The following is a 23,447-nucleotide window of genomic DNA, read 5'->3' on the forward strand; positions in this document are numbered from 1 at the left end:
CCTGACAGTCGGCATGCCGACTGTCGAGATCTCACTCGTACGAGATTCCGGTGTTGGTATAGTGAACGGTAGTCTCCCAACCGCTGGTCACATAACCGCTTCCCCAACGCAAGTGTACTAAGAGGGGGGTACTCTATACCCGGTCCCGGGCATGTTGCAGGTGTCCGGAACCCAATGCCTCCCTCCCACTTGCAGAGAGCTGCACTTCAGGAAGGGAGCTAGGCTGTGGAGAGGCAGCTGTAGCAGCAGTCAGTCCTCTCTCTCACTGCATGGGGAGCAGTCACATCCGCCACCCTTTGGATTGAACACTGGCACCCCTCCCTGTGCGGTCGCACTTAAGATACCATTTTTAATATATCTAAGGAGGGGGTTCTGGCCACATCTTCCCTGCATTGGCTAAGCCCTCTCCCTGTACCGGAGCCCGGCAAAGCTGTCAGCGCCCCTGGTTGTACCTCATAGAAGAGTAAAAATAACTGAAAACAAATCCCATAAATGTAATGCTTCATCCAGTTTCTGTGGTAAATGCTACATTTTCATAAGTGCTTATAAGCTCATTTAAACTGAAGCCAGATTTGACAGGTTTGTATACATGCTGCTCCATAGACAGAGATGCACAGGCACGCATTCAATGACTTCACTACTGAATGCAGTTGATTTCTGCAAACAGCAACTTGTAGAGTGTAGAATTATATGACATTAAACCCTTATAAGATGATCATGCCTTGAGTATAACAGGAAAGTACACAGAAGCAGCACGTAAACATGATTTCCCACATAAACACCAAATGATCAAACACGTAATTCCTTTGTCTGCAGTTTGTTTTTCTGCCTTCATAGTGTACATTGCAATACACTAACATAAATTGTTTTGGAATGTTCGTGACAAAACACTCACTTAGCCTTATTATAGTTTAATACTTAAACAAAGCATTTCACCGACTGCATAGAATATTTATGCAGCATGGTAAGACTCAAAACTTGCACAGATCTATTGTCTATGTGGTAAAGAAAATATGAGACAAACAGAGGTGACCGCTGCAGGCAGCACTATGGGATCAGTTATTTTTCCCAGAGTCAGTCTCTTGTTATTCATCCAGTACCCTGGTGCCAAGTGTCAATGTGAGCAGTGAAACGGAGTTGGCCATGGACTGCATATAAAGATAGCCACGCACAACACCATCACTACCACTTTCGTTTATTGGGGGTAATTTTGAGTTGATCGCAGCAGGAACTTTGTTAGCAGTTGGGCAAAACCATGTGCACTGCAGGGGAGGCAGATATAACATGTGCAGAGAGAGTTAGATTTGGGTGTGGCGTGTTCAATCTGCAATCTAAATTGCAGTGTAAAAATAAAGCAGCCAGTATTTACCCTGCACGGAAACAAAATAACCCACCCAAATCTAACTCTCTCTGCACATGTTATATCTGCCTCCCCTGCAGTGCACATGGTTTTGCCCAACTGCTAACAAAGTTCCTACTGCGATTAACTCAGAATTACCCCCATTGCCATTTCCTTCTTCTCAATGGTTTTTGCCATAGGCAGGTGCAGACCAACCCCCTCTCCATTTTCCCTGGGAAACATAGACAACCAGCCTGCCTTAGAACACAGACTACTCATCTGTGTGGCTCAGAATCACTCACTGCTGTTATCTCCTTCCCCCTACTCAGGTTACTCTCAGGTACGGGGCAGTTTAAAAAAAAATCCAGGATGGCTGATGTGAAACCACATAGCAGTTTCACACTGGCCATCTTGTATTATAAAAGAGGTTGCCTCTTCTCTGGGAGTCAGCAGAGATACAGGCAAGACATGCTTTAAGGTAAAGTATGTGGCTGCATAAGGGGTGTGCGGGCATACACTCTGCATACCCCATGCTTTTTCCTATGTTGGTTTCACATAATAATTGCCTACTCTAATAGATTGTCCATGAGACTTTCAAATTGCCTCCTGGATCCAATCACTTCCCTAATCAAAAAGGTAGCCCGGGGGCTCAATGCCACCGATCGCAGCACTAAGCAGCAGGGGAATGTTGCCAAGATGATGCACTCTAGGAGGGCATTAGGAAAATGTTTCACAAGTAAAGAATGAAGTGATTTTGCTGATGTACAAGTAGTTAAGAAAATAACAGTACAGCTTAAAACGTAGGTTTTAGCAAAGTAATTAATAGTAAATAACAGACAACTTGTCTTATCCTTCTATGTTGTTTACCTGGTTTTAAATATCCTACTTTCATTTTATGGCAGATAAAAAGTCCACTTAAATAAATCTGTAGAGAGCAAGTAACTTACTTTCTCTAAGGGGCTTTCTACCCGGGGAATGCTGATCATCGGCATCTGTGCCAAATTGTCAATGGGTGATTTTTGCTGTTCTGTTTGTCGTCCCTTAAAATTATTAACCACACAAACAACCTTCAAAAGAACAAAAAGAAATAACAGGATATATTAGAAATACACATATTAAAAAACAAAACAGCATTTTAGAATAAAAAAAACTATAAATCAAGGTACGTGCACAGTCCTGTCTACCAACTGTACATTTATACAGTAGCTAATCAGTATCAGATGAATTGACACATGCTGTAAATATAAAACACATAAAAATTCCATTAATATGTGTTCAATTTTGTTGTGATGTATTGTTTTTGTGGAATTTGTGACAGTTTCTTCCTACTCCAGTACCGCCATTTTAATGCTTGTATCAACATTCATAATATCAGCATAAAAAAATATTTATTATGTTGGAGTGGTTTTCTTTATTAGAAGAATAATAGCATATTTTAGGATCATTTATGGGACCCATATATCAGACAGGTATTGGGGGTTTTCCCCTTTCTGCTGATGCCTGGTTTGGGAGATCTGGAAAAGCCAACATGTTGGAAGTCCTCGATTTGCCGACTGTGTAGAAAAAAATGTTCAGGATCGGCAAATTGGAGATTTTTTACATAGTGTTTTTTTGATGATTCCCCGTTGGATCGCCAATCATTGATGCCCGCCAGCTTTGGATTTGATCACCAACAGCTTGATTGGCAGAACGGGGAAGCCAGCCATAGATGTACAGCATAGCATGCATTAGTATAACATCATGTTTCTCTTTTGAGTCTCACAATTTGGGAATGTTTAACTATGTAGTGGTTTAAATATATACTCTTCTGGTATGTTCAGGAATCTTTACTACTTGTTTCAAAATTGATGCAGTATGTTATTTATTGGATCCCAATGCATTATATTGTTTTATTAGTATGTGATTTAATGTTGAGATGTTGTTGTACTGCTTTGTAGTTCAGCGACTAATTTCTGAAATAAAAGGTATTACGCAGTAATCACATCAGTTATATCAATTAGTTGTGCAAAATACATTGCTTATCACTTTTCAGGAGTGCATGTCAATTAATTTTAGTTTGGTTCAGTTCATACAGTATGTATATACTTCTAGTTAAGTTTACACTTTTTCTCATGAATACGAGGGGGTATATTTACTAAAGTGCGGGCTTTTAGAAATAGAGATGTCACCCATAGCAACCAATCAAATCATTTATCTAGCACCTTCTAGAAGATAATAGCTACAATCTGATTGGTTGTTATGGGCAACATCTCTACTTTTAAAAACTCACCCTTTAGTAAATATACCCCCAGGTATTTCCTTTTGGTCATTTGACTTTATCTGGTCAAGGCAAAGGCTAAATCAGGTTAGCGCTGCATGCTTGATCAGCTTCCTGCCCTGGACATTGATAACTGCTTATACTATGTCTATTTCAAAGGTATATAAATGATGAAGTATATTGTATATAGGAAAAATTGACATTAACTTTAGAACATATCAATCTATTTGATGCATATTAATTATGTTTGTAATCAGTTAACTTTTAAACATTTGTTTTACATTGGTTTCTTAAAGCTGAGCTATAATTTCATTTGCTAATAGGTCAAAGGTTAATCATCATTATAATAGAGCTCCATCTGCATGCTATTACAGTACATGGTGTTTAATGTTAAATGGAACGTCCCCAAATGCATAGTAGTAACATGAGGCCTGCAGCCTCCCCAATAGGCATATATACATGAAATTTGATGTGTAGTTTGTGTGATTTACTAATGCCATGAAATAGCATCAAACAAAATTGCTGAGTATGAAAACGCATTTGAGGTTGAGAGCAGGGGCATTTAAAGAGAGAAGGAGGTCCGTGTGCCGTCTTGGTCTAGGCCCCCTCCTCTCTAGCCAGCAGCGCAGTAACTTGGAGTACAAGGATCACTAGTAGACATTAGTGCTGTACTACAGTATAAAGCAAATCTTTGGGAAAATTGTGCAGCAGCCATTTTCCCTGTTATCTTCCTACTGCACAGGCGCAAATGGCCACCATTTCCCAGGGATTTCTGGAGCATTGCTGTTGCCAATGAGAGACTCCAGTGAGTCTTGAAAATATTAAAAAATTGGATGCAGAGTGTGCAGTGTGGGCCCCTCTGGACCCCCCTGGGCCCAGGGGCCCATATGCACCACAAACCTTGCACCTATTATAGATACGGCACTGATTTAGAGACCTTGCCGTGACACAAATGTCCTGATCAGTTCAGTGATTCTTTTCTACTGCACATGCATCTATGCTGCACTGAGCATGCATCCAGAGTCCATGCACACAGAATAGCAGTAGTGATTTTAAGACACAATGTCTCAGAAATGTTTTGAAAATGTATAGGGCATTCCTGGGCGGTGAGTGGGTGGTGACTATGCGGTGTACGGAGAAGGTCTGTCTTATGGGCGTGATATGCAAGTGTCGCTGAAATGGATGCAAACTCAGATGCTTAATTGTTCACATATGAGACCATACTCTGATGGACATTCTGCATTTAGCACGTAGCTAGTGCAAGTTTCGATGGCGTGACTGATGGTTACATTAAGGATGCACCAAGCGATATTTAAGACTCTAAAGATGCTTGAAGTTTGCATCTCAGTCCTTGCACATTCAGATACACAGCTGTACACCACAGAAGGGCTTGTAGCAGTATTTGCATAAAGCTGCAGAAGTAATCCCGGCAAAAGATGCACACACAGACCCTGCAGCTTCCGACTCAGTATCAGGCTCAAACCATAGTTGCCTACCTTTAGAGTCTCCTCTCCGGGAGATGCACGGAGAGGAGACGATGCTTGCACAGTTGGGGGGCGGGGTGTGGCAGGGCTGTCAGTCACTAGACCCCGCCCTCAAATAATGTGATTTGATGGTCCGTGCGGATGGGCGGGGCTAAATATGCTAATTCTCTCAATTAAGCCCCACACCCTCCATACAGACCCGCAATTCTTCGTAATACATAGGAGAGATTGAGATTGGATTGACAGCATGCCACTCAGGAGAGATCAGTACATTGCTGGGGGCATATCTGTAACTGTAAGCACTGGGTATGCCTCTGATAGGTGCCCATGGCTTGCATGTTCGGGGCTTTATCTGGTTACCTGGATGGTGCACAGGAGAGGAGGGCGAGCAGTCGCTGGTCCCAGCCAAGATCTGTACCCAGCGGCACCACCAGCGTCTCTCAGCAGCAATCTGCTAGTTTCACAGCCACAACACACATAGCAGCCACTGTGAGGGGGCGGAAGGGATGGGCGGGGAAGGAGAGATGATCAGCCTGGTGGTGCCTCCTACTACCCGTTCCCTGTGCAGCACAGCTCCCGAGCCTCACTGTATTGTAATCTCAAATACGCTGACTGGCTCACATGTACCAGCGCCACTGTGAAATCTCCTCATCCTGCCCGCTTAACTAGAAAGCAGGTGGGATGCGGGAGATCTGCCCACTCTTCCGTGGGTGCGGGGGACTGCCTGAAAAATCGGGAGTCTCCCGGCACTTGCGGGAGAGTAAGCAATATGGCTCAAACTGTACAATTTATCAAGCAGCAATTTGCCAGCCTGTATACAGTATCAAACAACACGCTAAAGAATAATAAAAAACATAAAAAGGTGGTATAGCTGCTTGAACTTTCTTGTCTGAAAGAATAAATAAATAAATAAAAAGCGGGTGCTACTGTACAGTAGCCTGTCACGGAAACCTTTGCTCGTTGTTCTCTTATTAGTAATGTTAAAACTAGTAATGAGTGGTTCGGATGACCTGCAGTATGATAACTCCCCCCCCCCCCCCCCCCCAGAACTTCTGCTTTCCGAATCAATTCAAGCCCTGGTTCTGGATTTCTGGCTAGGCTTGGATTCCACATCAATGCAAAATGTCATCATAACGGTGTCAGACTCTCACAGGTTTTGGACTCTATATAAGATCCCCGCTGTGGTGACTCAGTGCCATTTTACTCCATTCCTTGATTCGTAACTAGACATTTTGGTGTCCTGTGCCAGAAAGAGAATTGGAGCCCCTCCCTCCCCTTATCTATAATAGGGGCAGTCCATGGCTTCATGTGGAAGGGGCGCGTAGTAGTGTCTTTTATTCACATTACACCACACAGTAGTACCCCTTATACACATTATGCCAGGCAGAGCCTCTTACACAAATTACACCAGGTAGATATCCTTATATACATTACTCCAGGTAGAACCCCTTATACATATTGTGCCAGATAGAGCCCCTTATACACATTATGCCAGGTAGAGCCCCTTATACACATTGCACCAGGTAGAGCAGCTCATACACATTATGCCAGGTAGAGCCCCTTAAACACATTATGCCAGGTAGATCTTTGAGAGAGAGGGAAAAAGAAAGAGACTGTGTGCATACAACTTACAGCATCCTCCTCCACAGGCAGCCTTGCAGCACACTGGGTTTCACTAGCATCACAGACAGAGTAGGAGTGTACCACACATTTTTCTTTCATTTTCTTTTATGACCTAAGCTTCCATAATAATCCATCCACACACCCCACCCCTAAGGATTTTGTGAGGCAATCAAATTAATTCACTGTACACTATGGCAGCTAATGGCAGCCCCCCTATCACCACCACTCTCTGTGACTGAGAGCAGGGTGTGACCTGTTGCTGCTCTGGGCTGTGCTCACCAACCTTCAATGCCACTGGACCACTGATATAGTCACTCGAGTCCTGCTTATGCAGCATGCTGCTCAGTGACTCAGTGCCTGCCAATGGCTGTGGCTCAGCCTCAGTAACTGTTCTTCTCTCCCTCCCACCTTAATGCTGTGGCTTTTCACTGTCAATGGGCTGGAGGCAGGCTGGGAGAGATGTCATCTCTTCCACAAGATGTTGCAGACACACAAGGGGGAGCCGGGAGGGAGGAGCAGGAGCATGGTGATTGACTGAAGCTGCAGAGATGTCCAGCGACCTATGTTAATGAGGCATCTAAGTCTGCCTCTCATGACAATGCAAGACCTTTTTACTCATATAGAAGAGGTGTCAAAAAAAAAAGAAAAACACTAAGGCAGTAGGACAAACTGTGGGTTCAGAACCATCACATATCCCTGAGGGGGTAGTCTTCAGTATGCCGACTGACGGGATCCCGGCGCACAGTATACCAGCGCCGGGATCCCGACAGCCGGCATACCGACACTAATTCTCCCTCGTGGGGGTCCACGACCCCCATGGAGGGAGAATAAAATAGCCCCACAAGGGGCTCATTTGCACTCACCACACTGTCGGTAAGCCGGCGGTCGGGCTCCCGGCGCCGGTATGCTGGTCGCCGGGAGCCCGACCGCCGGCATATCGTAGTGAACCCCCCTGAGGAGAGTCTAAGAGTGTCCATGTTAATTATGTGTGTGTCTGACATTTCTCACACTGTCCTCATAGAGAAGCCTCTTTCACCTGCTTCCACCATATCTGCACCACCTGCACATGTGGGGAGCAGCAGAAGTAAAGCTGATGATAAGGACATAATATGATGATAAGGACATAATATAATTTGTGGATGCTTGTGTAGAATTGGAACAGGATGAAAGTTTATAAGTGTACTACTACTATGTGACACTCAGGTTGAGAATGTTGATGATGTCCTTTGTATAAGTCCTCTTGCCCAAGATCAAAAGAAAGCCATCGTGATGCCTGGGCATAAGACCAAAAAAGCCACCTCTTGGATGTGGAAGTTTTGTTAAGCCAAATTTGACAACATTTGTAAAGGCATCTGCTCCATTTGTGAGGCCAAAGTTTGTAGAGGTAAGGATGTTAGCCATCTGGGCATCTCCTCCATGTTACATAATTTGCGTTGAGTTTACTAAATTTATTTTGCAACATTATAATGTAATTAACATCCTCATCATCAACCTCCTCAATAGTGATCGGAGGTAGTCCTTCCAAAAAAATGTTTTGAGGGGAACCAAACAAACCAAGCACTTCAGCCACAAAAGTGGCAGTCCTTGCCACTGAAGTGCTTGGTTTGTTAAACTGTGCATGTGCTTTTTAATATCATAATATCAACACAAGGGTGGGTGTGGGAGCCCAAGGACAATTTCATCTTGCATCACTTTTCTTTTCTGCCACTGCTGTGTGGCAGGGTTTCGTAGATGTGCTATAAACTGCTGTGTGTTTGTACTGCTGCTTAGTCACTTAGTAACCAGCCAGCTTGCTTTAGCTTAAACTGGATGAAAACAATATTGTAAGCGGTGAGTTGGTCAAAATGATTGGAATTTAATGTTATTGAGGTTAATAATACCGTAGAAAAAAAATAAAGGACATTATTTGATTTTAGCTTTGTTTGTAAATTAAAAATAAAATACAAAGCCTAAACCAAAACCAGTTACAGCATTCTGGTAAAACCAAAATCAGATGACAAATTACAATCAAAACCAAAGTCAGCAAAAATGGTCCGGTGCACATCTCTAGTTAAAACAGCTCTGCCTGTGCAGTCTGGTAGTGTTTTCAACTGCCATTGACTCACACTTCTTTGCCCATGTTTTACTGACAGTACACTACATGCAATACATACAGTCAGTGGCAGATTTTACCTATGGGCTGCAGAACTACAGCTTCCCCTGGTAAAATTTGCCACCCAGCTCGGTGTCACTAAAGGCAGATGCAGTCCGTGACTGCACTGGTTTCACTGTAACTGGCAGTGACTTCCTATTGGAAGTACTACCTGTCAGTCACAGACAAACAAGGCAGTCCCAAATGGAGGGGTTTCCTACCTTTGGGACTGCCAGACCGGGATGCGATAAGCAGAGAGATGGCTTCCTGTAGGAAGTCACTCCCTGTCTTTCGTGCAGCCCAATCTGGCTTCCATGGGCTGCAGTCAGTGCAGTCCATAGAAGCCGGGGGTTTGCACATGTGCCATTCCTGACCTGCCGAATCCAACGCACAGGTACTGGGACTCAGGGGCTGGTTGTCGCCTCTCCAGGCACGGAGATATAGACATCCTCATTACTAAACGTAAGTAGGAACCTCCGCTGCAGTAGTAAAATAGCTTCACAGTTACTGTAGTTATTTATTTATTGTTCTAAAATAGCTTATTTCTGAAGAATACTTGAATTATTTGTTTACGTTAGAGTATGTCCCTTTCTATGTGGAGTTTGTACAATCTTTCCATGTTTATGTGTGCTCTGGTTTCCTTCCACAATACGAAAACATACTGGTATAGTAGGTTACTGTGTGTGTGTGTGTGTGTGTGTGTGTGTGTGTGTGTGTGTGTTAATAAGCTCCAACGGACTGGTACGTGTGATTGCTTATTTCTCTACAGCACTGCTTAATACGATTGGCTCTATATAACAAAACAATAATAATCAGAAAAGGTTTATTGGTCTGCAAACTGAAAACTGCATCCAAGATGTAGAGATTAGCAACCAAATCCAGTCCTCAGTAAATGCCAGCTTTGGATGCATTGATCCTTCTATAATCTTATTGGTATAATGAGCTATATTTATACATGGTTATTGTTACTTGGAGTATGTATGTGCAAATTTATAATGTACAGTTTTATTCATGAAAAAGGCTCATGTAGACTATGGCAGATGTTTTATCTAGAACACTCTAATCCTATAAATAGTACCTACCAGAAACACAGCTATTGATATTCCAATGAGAAAGCCAGCTATGACATCTGACCAATGATTACGGTATTCTGCCACCCTGTTTATCCCAGTGAGAAATGCCAGACACATCAAGCCAAGGCATAAGACAGGTTTCGCAAGTCGTGTCCCTTTGGTTTTAATGGTGCTGGTAATATACATCTGAAAATAGAAATAGAAACAAGAAATCATAAGGTCATTACGAAATATAACAGAAAAATAGACTTAAAGTAATAGCAGGTAACAAAAAGGATTTGCATTTGTTATATACTAATACTGGGATAATACATTCCTAATTTTTAGTTATACTGTTTTGCACAAAAAACATTTATATAATTTTTTTGCCACACTGTATATAAATCTGCTGTACTGTATAATGTCATAGGAGATATAATCAGTGGTGCATGTAGAAAAAATGTCTTACAGGCACTGTGTGCGCGCGCCGAAGGTGTGCGCACCAATAAATGGGCGTGGCCAAATGCCATATGGGGCATGGCCAATGGAAATATGGGCGTTATACACATATGGGGGAGGGGCAGATACACATATGACCCCCACAGTGCCAAATACACGTTGCCCCACAATGCCAGATACACATTGCCCCACAGTGCCAGATACATGAATGCCCCACAGTGCCAGATACACGAATGCCCCATAGTGCCAGATACACGAATGCCCCACAGTACCAGATACACAAATGCCCCACAGTGCTAGATACACGAATGCCCCACAGTGCCAGATATACATTGCCCCCACAGTGCCAGATATACATTGCCCCCCACAGTGCCAGATATACATTGCCCCCCACAGTGCCAGATATACATTGCCCACAACAGTGCCAGATATACATTGCCCCCCACAGTGCCAGATATACATTGCCCCCCACAGTGCCAGATATACATTGCCCACAACAGTGCCAGATATACATTGCCCACAACAGTGCCAGATATACATTGCCAGATATACATTGCCCCCCACAGAGCCAGATATACATTGCCCCCCCACAGTGCCAGATATACATTGCCCCCCACAGTGCCAGGTATACATTGCCCCCCACAGTGCCAGGTATACATTGCCCCCCACAGTGCCAGATATACATTGCCCCCCACAGTGCCAGGTATACATTGCCCCCCACAGTGCCAGGTATTCCTGAAGCAGCAGAATCCCCCCCCCCCTCCCCTTCCCCTGCTCACCGCTGCTGCTGACTTGTGTGAGGGGGGGAGAGCGCAGCCCGCGCCTCTCCTTCCCCTCAGTCTCCGGCGGGTGAGTTCAATCTTCAGCGCCGATCCGTGAGCCAATCAAAGCTCCGCGAGCTCTGATTGGCTCACGGGCGGCGCTGATTTGAAAGAAGACATTGAGGGGCAGGAGAGGCGCAGGCTGCGCTCTCCTCCCCTCACATCAGCGGTAGCAAGCGGCGGCCCGTCGGTGTGGGTACGGCGTACCCACGGCGAAATTCTTACGGGTACGCTGTACCCACCCATACCTGCATACTTGCCAGTCACCATACCGATGCCAGGATACCGCCCCCTCACAATCCTGACAGTCCACACGCTGACTAATAGGGACTATTCCCACTCGTGGTGTCCATGACACCCATAGCGTGGTAACAGAACCTGGGCCACGCACAGCTCGCCCCCGAGCCCGCAAGGGGCTTCATTGCGTTCGCCCCCCCCCCCCCGACCCCACCCGCCAGGCATCTAAAAGCCAGGATCCCGCTATCGGTACGATGACCGGCGGTCACGCAAACCCAACCCATTTATCCTCTTTGCAGGGTGACATACTTGTCATACTTAGACATTCCTCCCAGAAGAACAGCAGATATAAGATGGGAAAATGAGAAACATTTAATTTATTGCTTATTGCTTCTTTTTCTTTCTATTTTTTTTTTTTTTTTACAGATTGGCTTTGTTTGAGGCTTAGATATCCAGAGAACAGCTCGTGGGTCATTTAAGCAGTGTAACAGATGTGACATAATGCTTAAGGGTCTGGGAAGCTGGGAGCAGCTCTGGACCCATCTGGGAAAAGGTACCACAGAGCACCTGTTCTCAGGGAGTGTCAAGACCTTCAAGCAGTGGGAGATCCTTGGGGAGTGCTAACCTTTGCGGGGGTCCCATGGCAAGCATCCTGTCCACCCCGCTGTTAATCTGTCTCTGGGTGTAATTGAAATAAGTTACAAGAGTAGAGAGGACCCTCTTTCAATGGTGCTGTGTAAAAAGGGGCAAAAAGCCATTTTTTATTCAGAAAAGGATTTAAGTTTTTCAGGAACTCTGAGATGCAGTAGACCAGGCCTCATCCTATACTAGAGATGAGCGCCTGAAATTTTTCGGGTTTTGTGTTTTGGTTTTGGGTTCGGTTCCGCGGCCGTGTTTTGGGTTCGAACGCGTTTTGGCAAAACCTCACCGAATTTTTTTTGTCGGATTCGGGTGTGTTTTGGATTCGGGTGTTTTTTTCAAAAAACACTAAAAAACAGCTTAAATCATAGAATTTGGGGGTCATTTTGATCCCAAAGTATTATTAACCTCAAAAACCATAATTTACACTCATTTTCAGTCTATTCTGAATACCTCACACCTCACAATATTATTTTTAGTCCTAAAATTTGCACCGAGGTCGCTGTGTGAGTAAGATAAGCGACCCTAGTGGCCGACACAAACACCGGGCCCATCTAGGAGTGGCACTGCAGTGTCACGCAGGATGTCCCTTCCAAAAAACCCTCCCCAAACAGCACATGACGCAAAGAAAAAAAGAGGCGCAATGAGGTAGCTGTGTGAGTAAGATTAGCGACCCTAGTGGCCGACACAAACACCGGGCCCATCTAGGAGTGACACTGCAGTGTCACGCAGGATGTCCCTTCCAAAAAACCCTCCCCAAACAGCACATGACGCAAAGAAAAAAAGAGGCGCAATGAGGTAGCTGTGTGAGTAAGATTAGCGACCCTAGTGGCCGACACAAACACCGGGCCCATCTAGGAGTGGCACTGCAGTGTCACGCAGGATGTCCCTTCCAAAAAACCCTCCCCAAACAGCACATGACGCAAAGAAAAAAAGAGGCGCAATGAGGTAGCTGACTGTGTGAGTAAGATTAGCGACCCTAGTGGCCGACACAAACACCGGGCCCATTTAGGAGTGGCACTGCAGTGTCACGCAGGATGTCCCTTCCAAAAAACCCTCCCCAATCAGCACATGATGCAAAGAAAAAGAAAAGAAAAAAGAGGTGCAAGATGGAATTGTCCTTGGGCCCTCCCACCCACCCTTATGTTGTATAAACAAAACAGGACATGCACACTTTAACCAACCCATCATTTCAGTGACAGGGTCTGCCACACGACTGTGACTGATATGACGGGTTGGTTTGGACCCCCACCAAAAAAGAAGCAATTAATCTCTCCTTGCACAAACTGGCTCTACAGAGGCAAGATGTCCACCTCATCATCACCCTCCGATATATCACCGTGTACATCCCCCTCCTCACAGATTATCAATTCGTCCCCACTGGAATCCACCATCTCAGCTCCCTGTGTACTTTGTGGAGGCAATTGCTGCTGGTCAATGTCTCCGCGGAGGAATTGATTATAATTCATTTTAATGAACATCATCTTCTCCACATTTTCTGGATGTAACCTCGTACGCCGATTGCTGACAAGGTGAGCGGCGGCACTAAACACTCTTTCGGAGTACACACTTGTGGGAGGGCAACTTAGGTAGAATAAAGCCAGTTTGTGCAAGGGCCTCCAAATTGCCTCTTTTTCCTGCCAGTATAAGTACGGACTGTGTGACGTGCCTACTTGGATGCGGTCACTCATATAATCCTCCACCATTCTATCAATGTTGAGAGAATCATATGCAGTGACAGTAGACGACATGTCCGTAATCGTTGTCAGGTCCTTCAGTCCGGACCAGATGTCAGCATCAGCAGTCGCTCCAGACTGCCCTGCATCACCGCCAGCGGGTGGGCTCGGAATTCTGAGCCTTTTCCTCGCACCCCCAGTTGCGGGAGAATGTGAAGGAGGAGATGTTGACAGGTCGCGTTCCGCTTGACTTGACAATTTTGTCACCAGCAGGTCTTTCAACCCCAGCAGACTTGTGTCTGCCGGAAAGAGAGATCCAAGGTAGGCTTTAAATCTAGGATCGAGCACGGTGGCCAAAATGTAGTGCTCTGATTTCAACAGATTGACCACCCGTGAATCCTTGTTAAGCGAATTAAGGGCTCCATCCACAAGTCCCACATGCCTAGCGGAATCGCTCCGTGTTAGCTCCTCCTTCAATGTCTCCAGCTTCTTCTGCAAAAGCCTGATGAGGGGAATGACCTGACTCAGGCTGGCAGTGTCTGAACTGACTTCACGTGTGGCAAGTTCAAAGGGCATCAGAACCTTGCACAACGTTGAAATCATTCTCCACTGCGCTTGAGACAGGTGCATTCCACCTACTATATCGTGCTCAATTGTATAGGCTTGAATGGCCTTTTGCTGCTCCTCCAACCTCTGAAGCATATAGAGGGTTGAATTCCACCTCGTTACCACTTCTTGCTTCAGATGATGGCAGGGCAGGTTCAGTAGTTTTTGGTGGTGCTCCAGTCTTCTGTACGTGGTGCCTGTACGCCGAAAGTGTCCCGCAATTCTTCTGGCCACCGACAGCATCTCTTGCACGCCCCTGTCGTTTTTTAAAAAATTCTGCACCACCAAATTCAAGGTATGTGCAAAACATGGGACGTGCTGGAATTTGCCCATATTTAATGCACACACAATATTGCTGGCGTTGTCCGATGCCACAAATCCACAGGAGAGTCCAATTGGGGTAAGCCATTCCGCGATGATCTTCCTCAGTTGCCGTAAGAGGTTTTCAGCTGTGTGCGTATTCTGGAAAGCGGTGATACAAAGCGTAGCCTGCCTAGGAAAGAGTTGGCGTTTGCGAGATGCTGCTACTGGTGCCGCCGCTGCTGTTCTTGCGGCGGGAGTCCATACATCTACCCAGTGGGCTGTCACAGTCATATAGTCCTGACCCTGCCCTGCTCCACTTGTCCACATGTCCGTGGTTAAGTGGACATTGGGTACAACTGCATTTTTTAGGACACTGTTGAGTCTTTTTCTGACGTCCGTGTACATTCTCGGTATCGCCTGCCTAGAGAAGTGGAACCTAAATGGTATTTGGTAACGGGGGCACACTGCCTCAATAAATTGTCTAGTTCCCTGTGAACTAACGGCGGATACCGGATGCACGTCTAACACCAACATAGTTGTCAAGGCCTCAGTTATCCGCTTTGCAGCAGGATGACTGCTGTGATATTTCATCTTCCTCACAAAGGACTGTTGAACAGTCAATTGCTTACTAGAAGTAGTACAAGTGGGCTTACGACTTCCCCTCTGGGATGACCATCGACTACCAGCAGCAACAACAGCAGCGCCAGCAGCAGTAGGCGTTACACGCAAGGATGCATCGGAGGAATCCCAGGCAGGAGAGGAATCGTCAGAATTGCCAGTGACATGGCCTGCAGGACTATTGGCATTCCTGGGGAAGGAGGAAATTGACACTGAGGGAGTTGGTGGGGTGGTTTGCGTGAGCTTGGTTACAAGAGGAAGGGATTTACTGGTCAGTGGACTGCTTCCGCTGTCACCCAAAGTTTTTGAACTTGTCACTGACTTATTATGAATGCGCTGCAGGTGACGTATAAGGGAGGATGTTCCGAGGTGGTTAACGTCCTTACCCCTACTTATTACAGCTTGACAAAGGGAACACACGGCTTGACACCTGTTGTCCGCATTTCTGGTGAAATACCTCCACACCGAAGAGCTGATTTTTTTGGTATTTTCACCTGGCATGTCAACGGCCATATTCCTCCCACGGACAACAGGTGTCTCCCCGGGTGCCTGACTTAAACAAACCACCTCACCATCAGAATCCTCCTGGTCAATTTCCTCCCCAGCGCCAGCAACACCCATATCCTCCTCATCCTGGTGTACTTCAACACTGACATCTTCAATCTGACTATCAGGAACTGGACTGCGGGTGCTCCTTCCAGCACTTGCAGGGGGCGTGCAAATGGTGGAAGGCGCATGCTCTTCACGTCCAGTGTTGGGAAGGTCAGGCATCGCAACCGACACAATTGGACTCTCCTTGTGGATTTGGGATTTCGAAGAATGCACAGTTCTTTGCTGTGCTGCTTTTGCCAGCTTGAGTCTTTTCATTTTTCTAGCGAGAGGCTGAGTGCTTCCATCCTCATGTGAAGCTGAACCACTAGCCATGAACATAGGCCAGGGCCTCAGCCGTTCCTTGCCACTCCGTGTCGTAAATGGTATATTGGCAAGTTTACGCTTCTCCTCCGACAATTTTATTTTAGGTTTTGGAGTCCTTTTTTTTCTGATATTTGGTGTTTTGGATTTGATATGCTCTGTACTATGACATTGGGCATCGGCCTTGGCAGACGACGTTGCTGGCATTTCATCGTCTCGGCCATGACTAGTGGCAGCAGCTTCAGCACGAGGTGGAAGTGGATCTTGATCTTTCCCTAATTTTGGAACCTCAACATTTTTGTTCTCCATATTTTAATAGGCACAACTAAAAGGCACCTCAGGTAAACAATGGAGATGGATACTAGTATACAATTATGGACTGCCTGCCGAGTGCAGACACAGAGGTAGCCACAGCCGTGAACTACCGTACTGTACTGTGTCTGCTGCTAATATAGACTGGTTGATAAAGAGATGTCTATGTAACTATGTATGTATAAAGAAGAAAGAAAAAAAAACCACGGTTAGGTGGTATACAATTATGGACGGACTGCCTGCCGAGTGCAGACACAGAGGTAGCCACAGCCGTGAACTACCGTACTGTACTGTGTCTGCTGCTAATAATATAGACTGGTTGATAAAGAGATGTCATAGTAGTATGTATGTATAAAGAAGAAAGAAAAAAAAACCACGGTTAGGTGGTATACAATTATGGACGGACTGCCTGCCGAGTGCAGACACAGAGGTAGCCACAGCCGTGAACTACCGTACTGTACTGTGTCTGCTGCTAATATAGACTGGTTGATAAAGAGATGTCTATGTAACTATGTATGTATAAAGAAGAAAGAAAAAAAAACCACGGTTAGGTGGTATACAATTATGGACGGACTGCCTGCCGAGTGCAGACACAGAGGTAGCCACAGCCGTGAACTACCGTACTGTACTGTGTCTGCTGCTAATATAGACTGGTTGATAAAGAGATGTCTATGTAACTATGTATGTATAAAGAAGAAAGAAAAAAAAACCACGGTTAGGTGGTATACAATTATGGACGGACTGCCTGCCGAGTGCAGACACAGAGGTAGCCACAGCCGTGAACTACCGTACTGTACTGTGTCTGCTGCTAGTATAGACTGGTTGATAAAGAGATGTCTATGTAACTATGTATGTATAAAGAAGAAAGAAAAAAAACCACGGTTAGGTGGTATACAATTATGGACGGACTGCCTGCCGAGTGCAGACACAGAGGTAGCCACAGCCGTGAACTACCGTACTGTACTGTGTCTGCTGCTAATATAGACTGGTTGATAAAGAGATGTCTATGTAACTATGTATGTATAAAGAAGAAAGAAAAAAAAACCACGGTTAGGTGGTATACAATTATGGACGGACTGCCTGCCGAGTGCAGACACAGAGGTAGCCACAGCCGTGAACTACCGTACTGTACTGTGTCTGCTGCTAATATAGACTGGTTGATAAAGAGATGTCGTAGTAGTATGTATGTATAAAGAAGAAAAAAAAACCACGGTTAGGTGGTATACAATTATGGACGGACTGCCTGCCGAGTGCAGACACAGAGGTAGCCACAGCCGTGAACTACCGTACTGTGTCTGCTGCGACTGGATGATAAATGATATAAAAAATATATATATATCACTACTGCAGCCGGACAGGTATATATTATATATTATATAATGACGGACCTGCTGGACACTGTCTGTCAGCAGAATGAGTTTTATTTTTATAGAATAAAAAAAACAACAACACACAAGTGAAGTCACACGACGAGTGTTTAACTTTTTCAGGCAATCACACTATAAGTATACTACTAACTATACTGGTGGTCAGTGTGGTCAGGTCACTGGTCAGTCACACTGGCAGTGGCACTCCTGCAGCAAAAGTGTGCACTGTTTAATTTTAATATAATATTATGTACTCCTGGCTCCTGCTATAACCTATAACTGGCACTGCAGTGCTCCCCAGTCTCCCCCACAATTATAAGCTGTGTGAGCTGAGCAGTCAGACAGATATATAATATATATAGATGATGCAGCACACTGGGCTGAGCCTGAGCAGTGCACACAGATATGGTATGTGACTGAGTCACTGTGTGTATCGCTTTTTTCAGGCAGAGAATGGATATATTAAATAAACTGCACTGTCTGGTGGTCACTCACTATATAATATTATGTACTCCTGGCTCCTGCTATAACCTATAACTGGCACTGCAGTGCTCCCCAGTCTCCCCCACAATTATAAGCTGTGTGAGCTGAGCAGTCAGACAGATATATAATATATATAGATGATGCAGCACACTGGGCTGAGCCTGAGCAGTGCACACAGATATGGTACGTGACTGAGTCACTGTGTGTATCGCTTTTTTCAGGCAGAGAACGGATATATTAAATAAACTGCACTGTCTGGTGGTCACTCACTAGTAAACTCTCTGCACTCTCTACACTTCTACAGTACTCCTCCTAGTCCTAAGCTCCAGTAAATCTCTCTCTCTTATAATCTAAATGGAGAGGACGCCAGCCACGTCCTCTCCCTATCAATCTCAATGCACGTGTGAAAATGGCGGCGACGCGCGGCTCCTTATATAGAATCCGAGTTTCGCGATAGAATCCGAGCCTCGCGAGAATCCGACAGCGTCATGATGACGTTCGGGCGCGCTCGGGTTAACCGAGCAAGGCGGGAAGATCCGAGTCGCTCGGATCCATGTAAAAAAAGCTGAAGTTCGGGCGGGTTCGGATTCCGAGGAACCGAACCCGCTCATCTCTATCCTATACATGTATTGGAACCTATTTTGCAGCTTCATTATGAGAGAGGTACATTTCTACAAGCAATGTAATGCAAAGCAGAGCATAAGTTAAGTTTTATTTATTGAAATAGATGGTTCTTAAGTGGCTGGAAATTAGATATGCCATGCAATGTTTATTTTTTGTAGAGCGAAATGCCTGTTCTGGTTTGTCTACATCTTGACACTGGAGCGCATGTCTAGTTATCTGAGGCATCTTCTGAGAGTGCACAGTACATAATACAGACCATCTAGCCCCCCAGTGCAATACAAGGTGTTCTGCAGAGTACTCCATAATGAGATCCAGTATACAGTATTTCTCTACTAGACCTGTTAAACGAATACTGTAAATCAGATTTTGGCAGGTAACACAATGTAATTCATACACTTATAAATAGTCTTGTTTATTGCCTCTATAATGTGGAGTAAGGCCACAAAATCAATTTGCAGCACAAATTCAATTTGAACATTAATACGAATATTGGTTATATGTATACATAATGAAAACTCAGTTTGTTTGCAGCAAAAGCTAAGCAGACAACTTCACTCTAGAGTTAATCGCAGCAGCAAATTTGTTAGCAGTTGGGCAAAACCATGTGCACTGCAGGGGGGGCAGATATAACATTTGCAGAGAGAGTTAGATTTGGGTGGGTTATATTGTTTCTGTGCAGGGTAAATACTGGCTGCTTTAGTTTTACACTGCAATTTAGATTTCAGTTTGAACATATACCACCCGAATCAGAATCAGCTTTATTGGTCAGGTATACTAGGAATGTGTCTTTGGCTTGCTATACAACAGCCAAGTAGGTAACAGATAAGCAGGTGGGGGGAGGGGGGGCAAGTAAAGTCCTACATATATAGTTATACCTTAGGGACACAAGTGAGTTACATGTATGTCTACTCAGTACGTCAAATCTAACTCTCTCTGCACATGTAATATCTGCCCCCCCCCCCTCTGCACTGCACATGGTTTTGCCTAAAGGGGGGTACTCACGGAGCGATATTCTAAGCAATCTGACTAGATTGCTTAGAATATCGGCAGGATCGCTCCGTGTGTAGCCCCCTCAGCGATAGCGATGCGCAGCCCCGCACATCGCTATCGCCGCTGCTAGATTGGCCTGCATGCAGGCCAATCTAGCGGGTCGCTCACTTCACCCGCTGGGTGAAGTGAGCGGCCCCCCCGTCTCCCCCCGCACGCTCAGCACAGATCGCGCTGTGCTGAGCGGCAGGAGAGATGTGTGCTGAGCGGTTCGCTCAGCACGCATCTCTCCTTGATCGGCCCGTGAGTACTGGGCTTAACTGCTTAAAAATTTGCTGCTGCAATCAACTCTGAATTATCCCCTGTGTTCCCCAAAGCATCCACATCATACTGTTCCTAAATACATCTATATTTCACCGCTGTTTCAGTAATCCATATGTCACATCAGTTCAATACCAGCCACTAACAGGGGCAACCTCATGTTTTCTTGAGAGGGGTTTCCAAACGTAGAGTATGCATGATGAGGAAACATATCTCTGAAAGGTCCTTTAAATATTACCTTTCTCAAAAGCAGTGATATTCTCATCCTCATATACAGTACAGTATGTCTTTCTCTGCCCAGCTGCTCTTCTCTGTTAAGATATGTTGTCATATTTTATAGAGATGAGCGGGTTCGGTTTCTCTGAATCCGAACCCGCACGAACTTCATGTTTTTTTTCACGGGTCCGAGCGACTCGGATCTTCCCGCCTTGCTCGGTTAACCCGAGCGCGCCCGAACGTCATCATGACGCTGTCGGATTCTCGCGAGACTCGGATTCTATATAAGGAGCCGTGCGTCGCCGCCATTTTCACACGTGCATTGAGATTGATAGGGAGAGGACGTGGCTGGCGTCCTCTCCATTTAGATTAGAAGAGAGAGAGAGAGAGAGATTGACCTGATTTACTGGAGCTTAGGAGTACTGTAGAACTGTAGAGAGTGCAGAGTTTACTAGTGACTGACCACAGTGACCACCAGACAGTGCAGTTTTATTTAATATATCCGTTCTCTGCCTGAAAAAAACGATACACAGTGACTCAGTCACATACCATATCTGTGTGCACTGCTCAGCCCAGTGTGCTGCATCATCTATGTATATATCTGACTGTGCTCAGCTCACACATCTTATAATTGTGGGGGAGACTGGGGAGCACTGCAGTGCCAGTTATAGGTTATAGCAGGAGCCAGGAGTACATATTATTATTAAAATTAAACAGTGCACACTTTTGCTGCAGGAGTGCCACTGCCAGTGTGACTGACCAGTGACCTGACCACACTGACCACCAGTATAGTTAGTAGTATAGTATACTATATTGTGATTGCCTGAAAAAGTTAAACACTCGTATCTGACTGTGCTCAGCTCACACATCTTATAATTGTGGGGGAGACTGGGGAGCACTGCAGTGCCAGTTATAGGTTATAGCAGGAGCCAGGAGTACATATTATTATTAAAATTAAACAGTGCACACTTTTGCTGCAGGAGCGCCACTGCCAGTGTGACTGACCAGTGACCTGACCACACTGACCACCAGTATAGTTAGTAGTATAGTATACTATATTGTGATTGCCTGAAAAAGTTAAACACTCGTCGTGTGACTTCACTTGTGTGGTGTTTTTTTTTTATTCTATAAAAAACTCATTCTGCTGACAGACAGTGTCCAGCAGGTCCGTCATTATATAATATATACCTGTCCGGCTGCAGTAGTGATATATATATATTTTTTATATCATTATTTATCATCCAGTCGCAGCAGACACAGTACGGTAGTTCACGGCTGTAGCTACCTCTGTGTCGGCACTCGGCAGTCCGTCCATAATTGTATACCACCTACCCGTGGTTTTTTTTTCTTTCTTCTTTATACATACATACTACTACTACATCTCTTTATCAACCAGTCTATATTAGCAGCAGACACAGTACAGTACGGTAGTCCACGGCTGTAGCTACCTCTGCGTCGGCACTCGGCAGTCCGTCCATAATTGTATACCACCTACCCGTGTTTTTTTTTTCTTTCTTCTTTATACATACATACTACTACTACTACATCTCTTTATCAACCAGTCTATATTAGCAGCAGACACAGTACAGTACGGTAGTCCACGGCTGTAGCTACCTCTGTGTCGGCACTGGGCAGTCCGTCCATAATTGTATACCACCTACCCGTGGTTTTTTTTTCTTTCTTCTTTATACATACATACTACTACTACATCTCTTTATCAACCAGTCTATATTAGCAGCAGACACAGTACAGTACGGTAGTCCATGGCTGTGGCTACCTCTGTGTCGGCACTGGGCAGTCCGTCCATAATTGTATACCACCTACCCGTGGTTTTTTTTTCTTTCTTCTTTATACATACATACTACTACTACATCTCTTTATCAACCAGTCTATATTAGCAGCAGACACAGTACAGTACGGTAGTCCACGGCTGTAGCTACCTCTGTGTCGGCACTCGGCAGTCCGTCCATAATTGTATACTAGTATCCATCCATCTCCATTGTTTACCTGAGGTGCCTTTTAGTTGTGCCTATTAAAATATGGAGAACAAAAATGTTGAGGTTCCAAAATTAGGGAAAGATCAAGATCCACTTCCACCTCGTGCTGAAGCTGCTGCCACTAGTCATGGCCGAGACGATGAAATGCCAGCAACGTCGTCTGCCAAGGCCGATGCCCAATGTCATAGTACAGAGCATGTCAAATCCAAAACACCAAATATCAGTAAAAAAAGGACTCCAAAACCTAAAATAAAATTGTCGGAGGAGAAGCGTAAACTTGCCAATATGCCATTTACCACACGGAGTGGCAAGGAACGGCTGAGGCCCTGGCCTATGTTCATGGCTAGTGGTTCAGCTTCACATGAGGATGGAGGCACTCAGCCTCTCGCTAGAAAAATGAAAAGACTCAAGCTGGCAAAAGCAGTAGCACCGCAAAGAACTGTGCGTTCTTCGAAATCCCAAATCCACAAGGAGAGTCCAATTGTGTCGGTTGCGATGCCTGACCTTCCCAACACTGGACGTGAAGAGCATGCGCCTTCCACCATTTGCACGCCCCCTGCAAGTGCTGGAAGGAGCACCCGCAGTCCAGTTCCTGATAGTCAGATTGAAGATGTCAGTGTTGAAGTACACCAGGATGAGGAGGATATGGGTGTTGCTGGCGCTGGGGAGGAAATTGACCAGGAGGATTCTGATGGTGAGGTGGTTTGTTTAAGTCAGGCACCCGGGGAGACACCTGTTGTCCGTGGGAGGAATAGGGCCGTTGACATGCCTGGTGAAAATACCAAAAAAATCAGCTCTTCGGTGTGGAAGTATTTCACCAGAAATGCGGACAACAGGTGTCAAGCCGTGTGTTCCCTTTGTCAAGCTGTAATAAGTAGGGGTAAGGACGTTAACCACCTCGGAACATCCTCCCTTATACGTCACCTGCAGCGCATTCATAATAAGTCAGTGACAAGTTCAAAAACTTGGGCCGACAGCGGAAG

The 23,447-nt window shown here is 45.2% G+C and overlaps 1 protein-coding gene across 2 annotated transcripts in view; it reads right to left on the reverse strand.

Annotated features, from left to right (window-relative positions):
* The window catches only part of PLPPR5 (phospholipid phosphatase related 5), a 629,929-nt gene that overhangs the window by 125,902 nt on the left and 480,580 nt on the right, over positions 1 to 23,447 (reverse strand). For both annotated transcript variants that reach the window (XM_063939850.1, XM_063939849.1), the window contains exons 4-5: positions 9,917 to 10,093; positions 2,287 to 2,406 (exon numbers count right to left, since the gene is read on the reverse strand). In XM_063939850.1, the coding sequence (XP_063795920.1) occupies positions 2,287 to 2,406; positions 9,917 to 10,093 (297 nt within the window). The remainder of the gene's footprint in view (positions 1 to 2,286; positions 2,407 to 9,916; positions 10,094 to 23,447) is intronic.

Source organism: Pseudophryne corroboree, chromosome 9 (genome assembly GCF_028390025.1).
Source record: "Pseudophryne corroboree isolate aPseCor3 chromosome 9, aPseCor3.hap2, whole genome shotgun sequence".
Lineage (NCBI taxonomy): Eukaryota > Metazoa > Chordata > Amphibia > Anura > Myobatrachidae > Pseudophryne > Pseudophryne corroboree.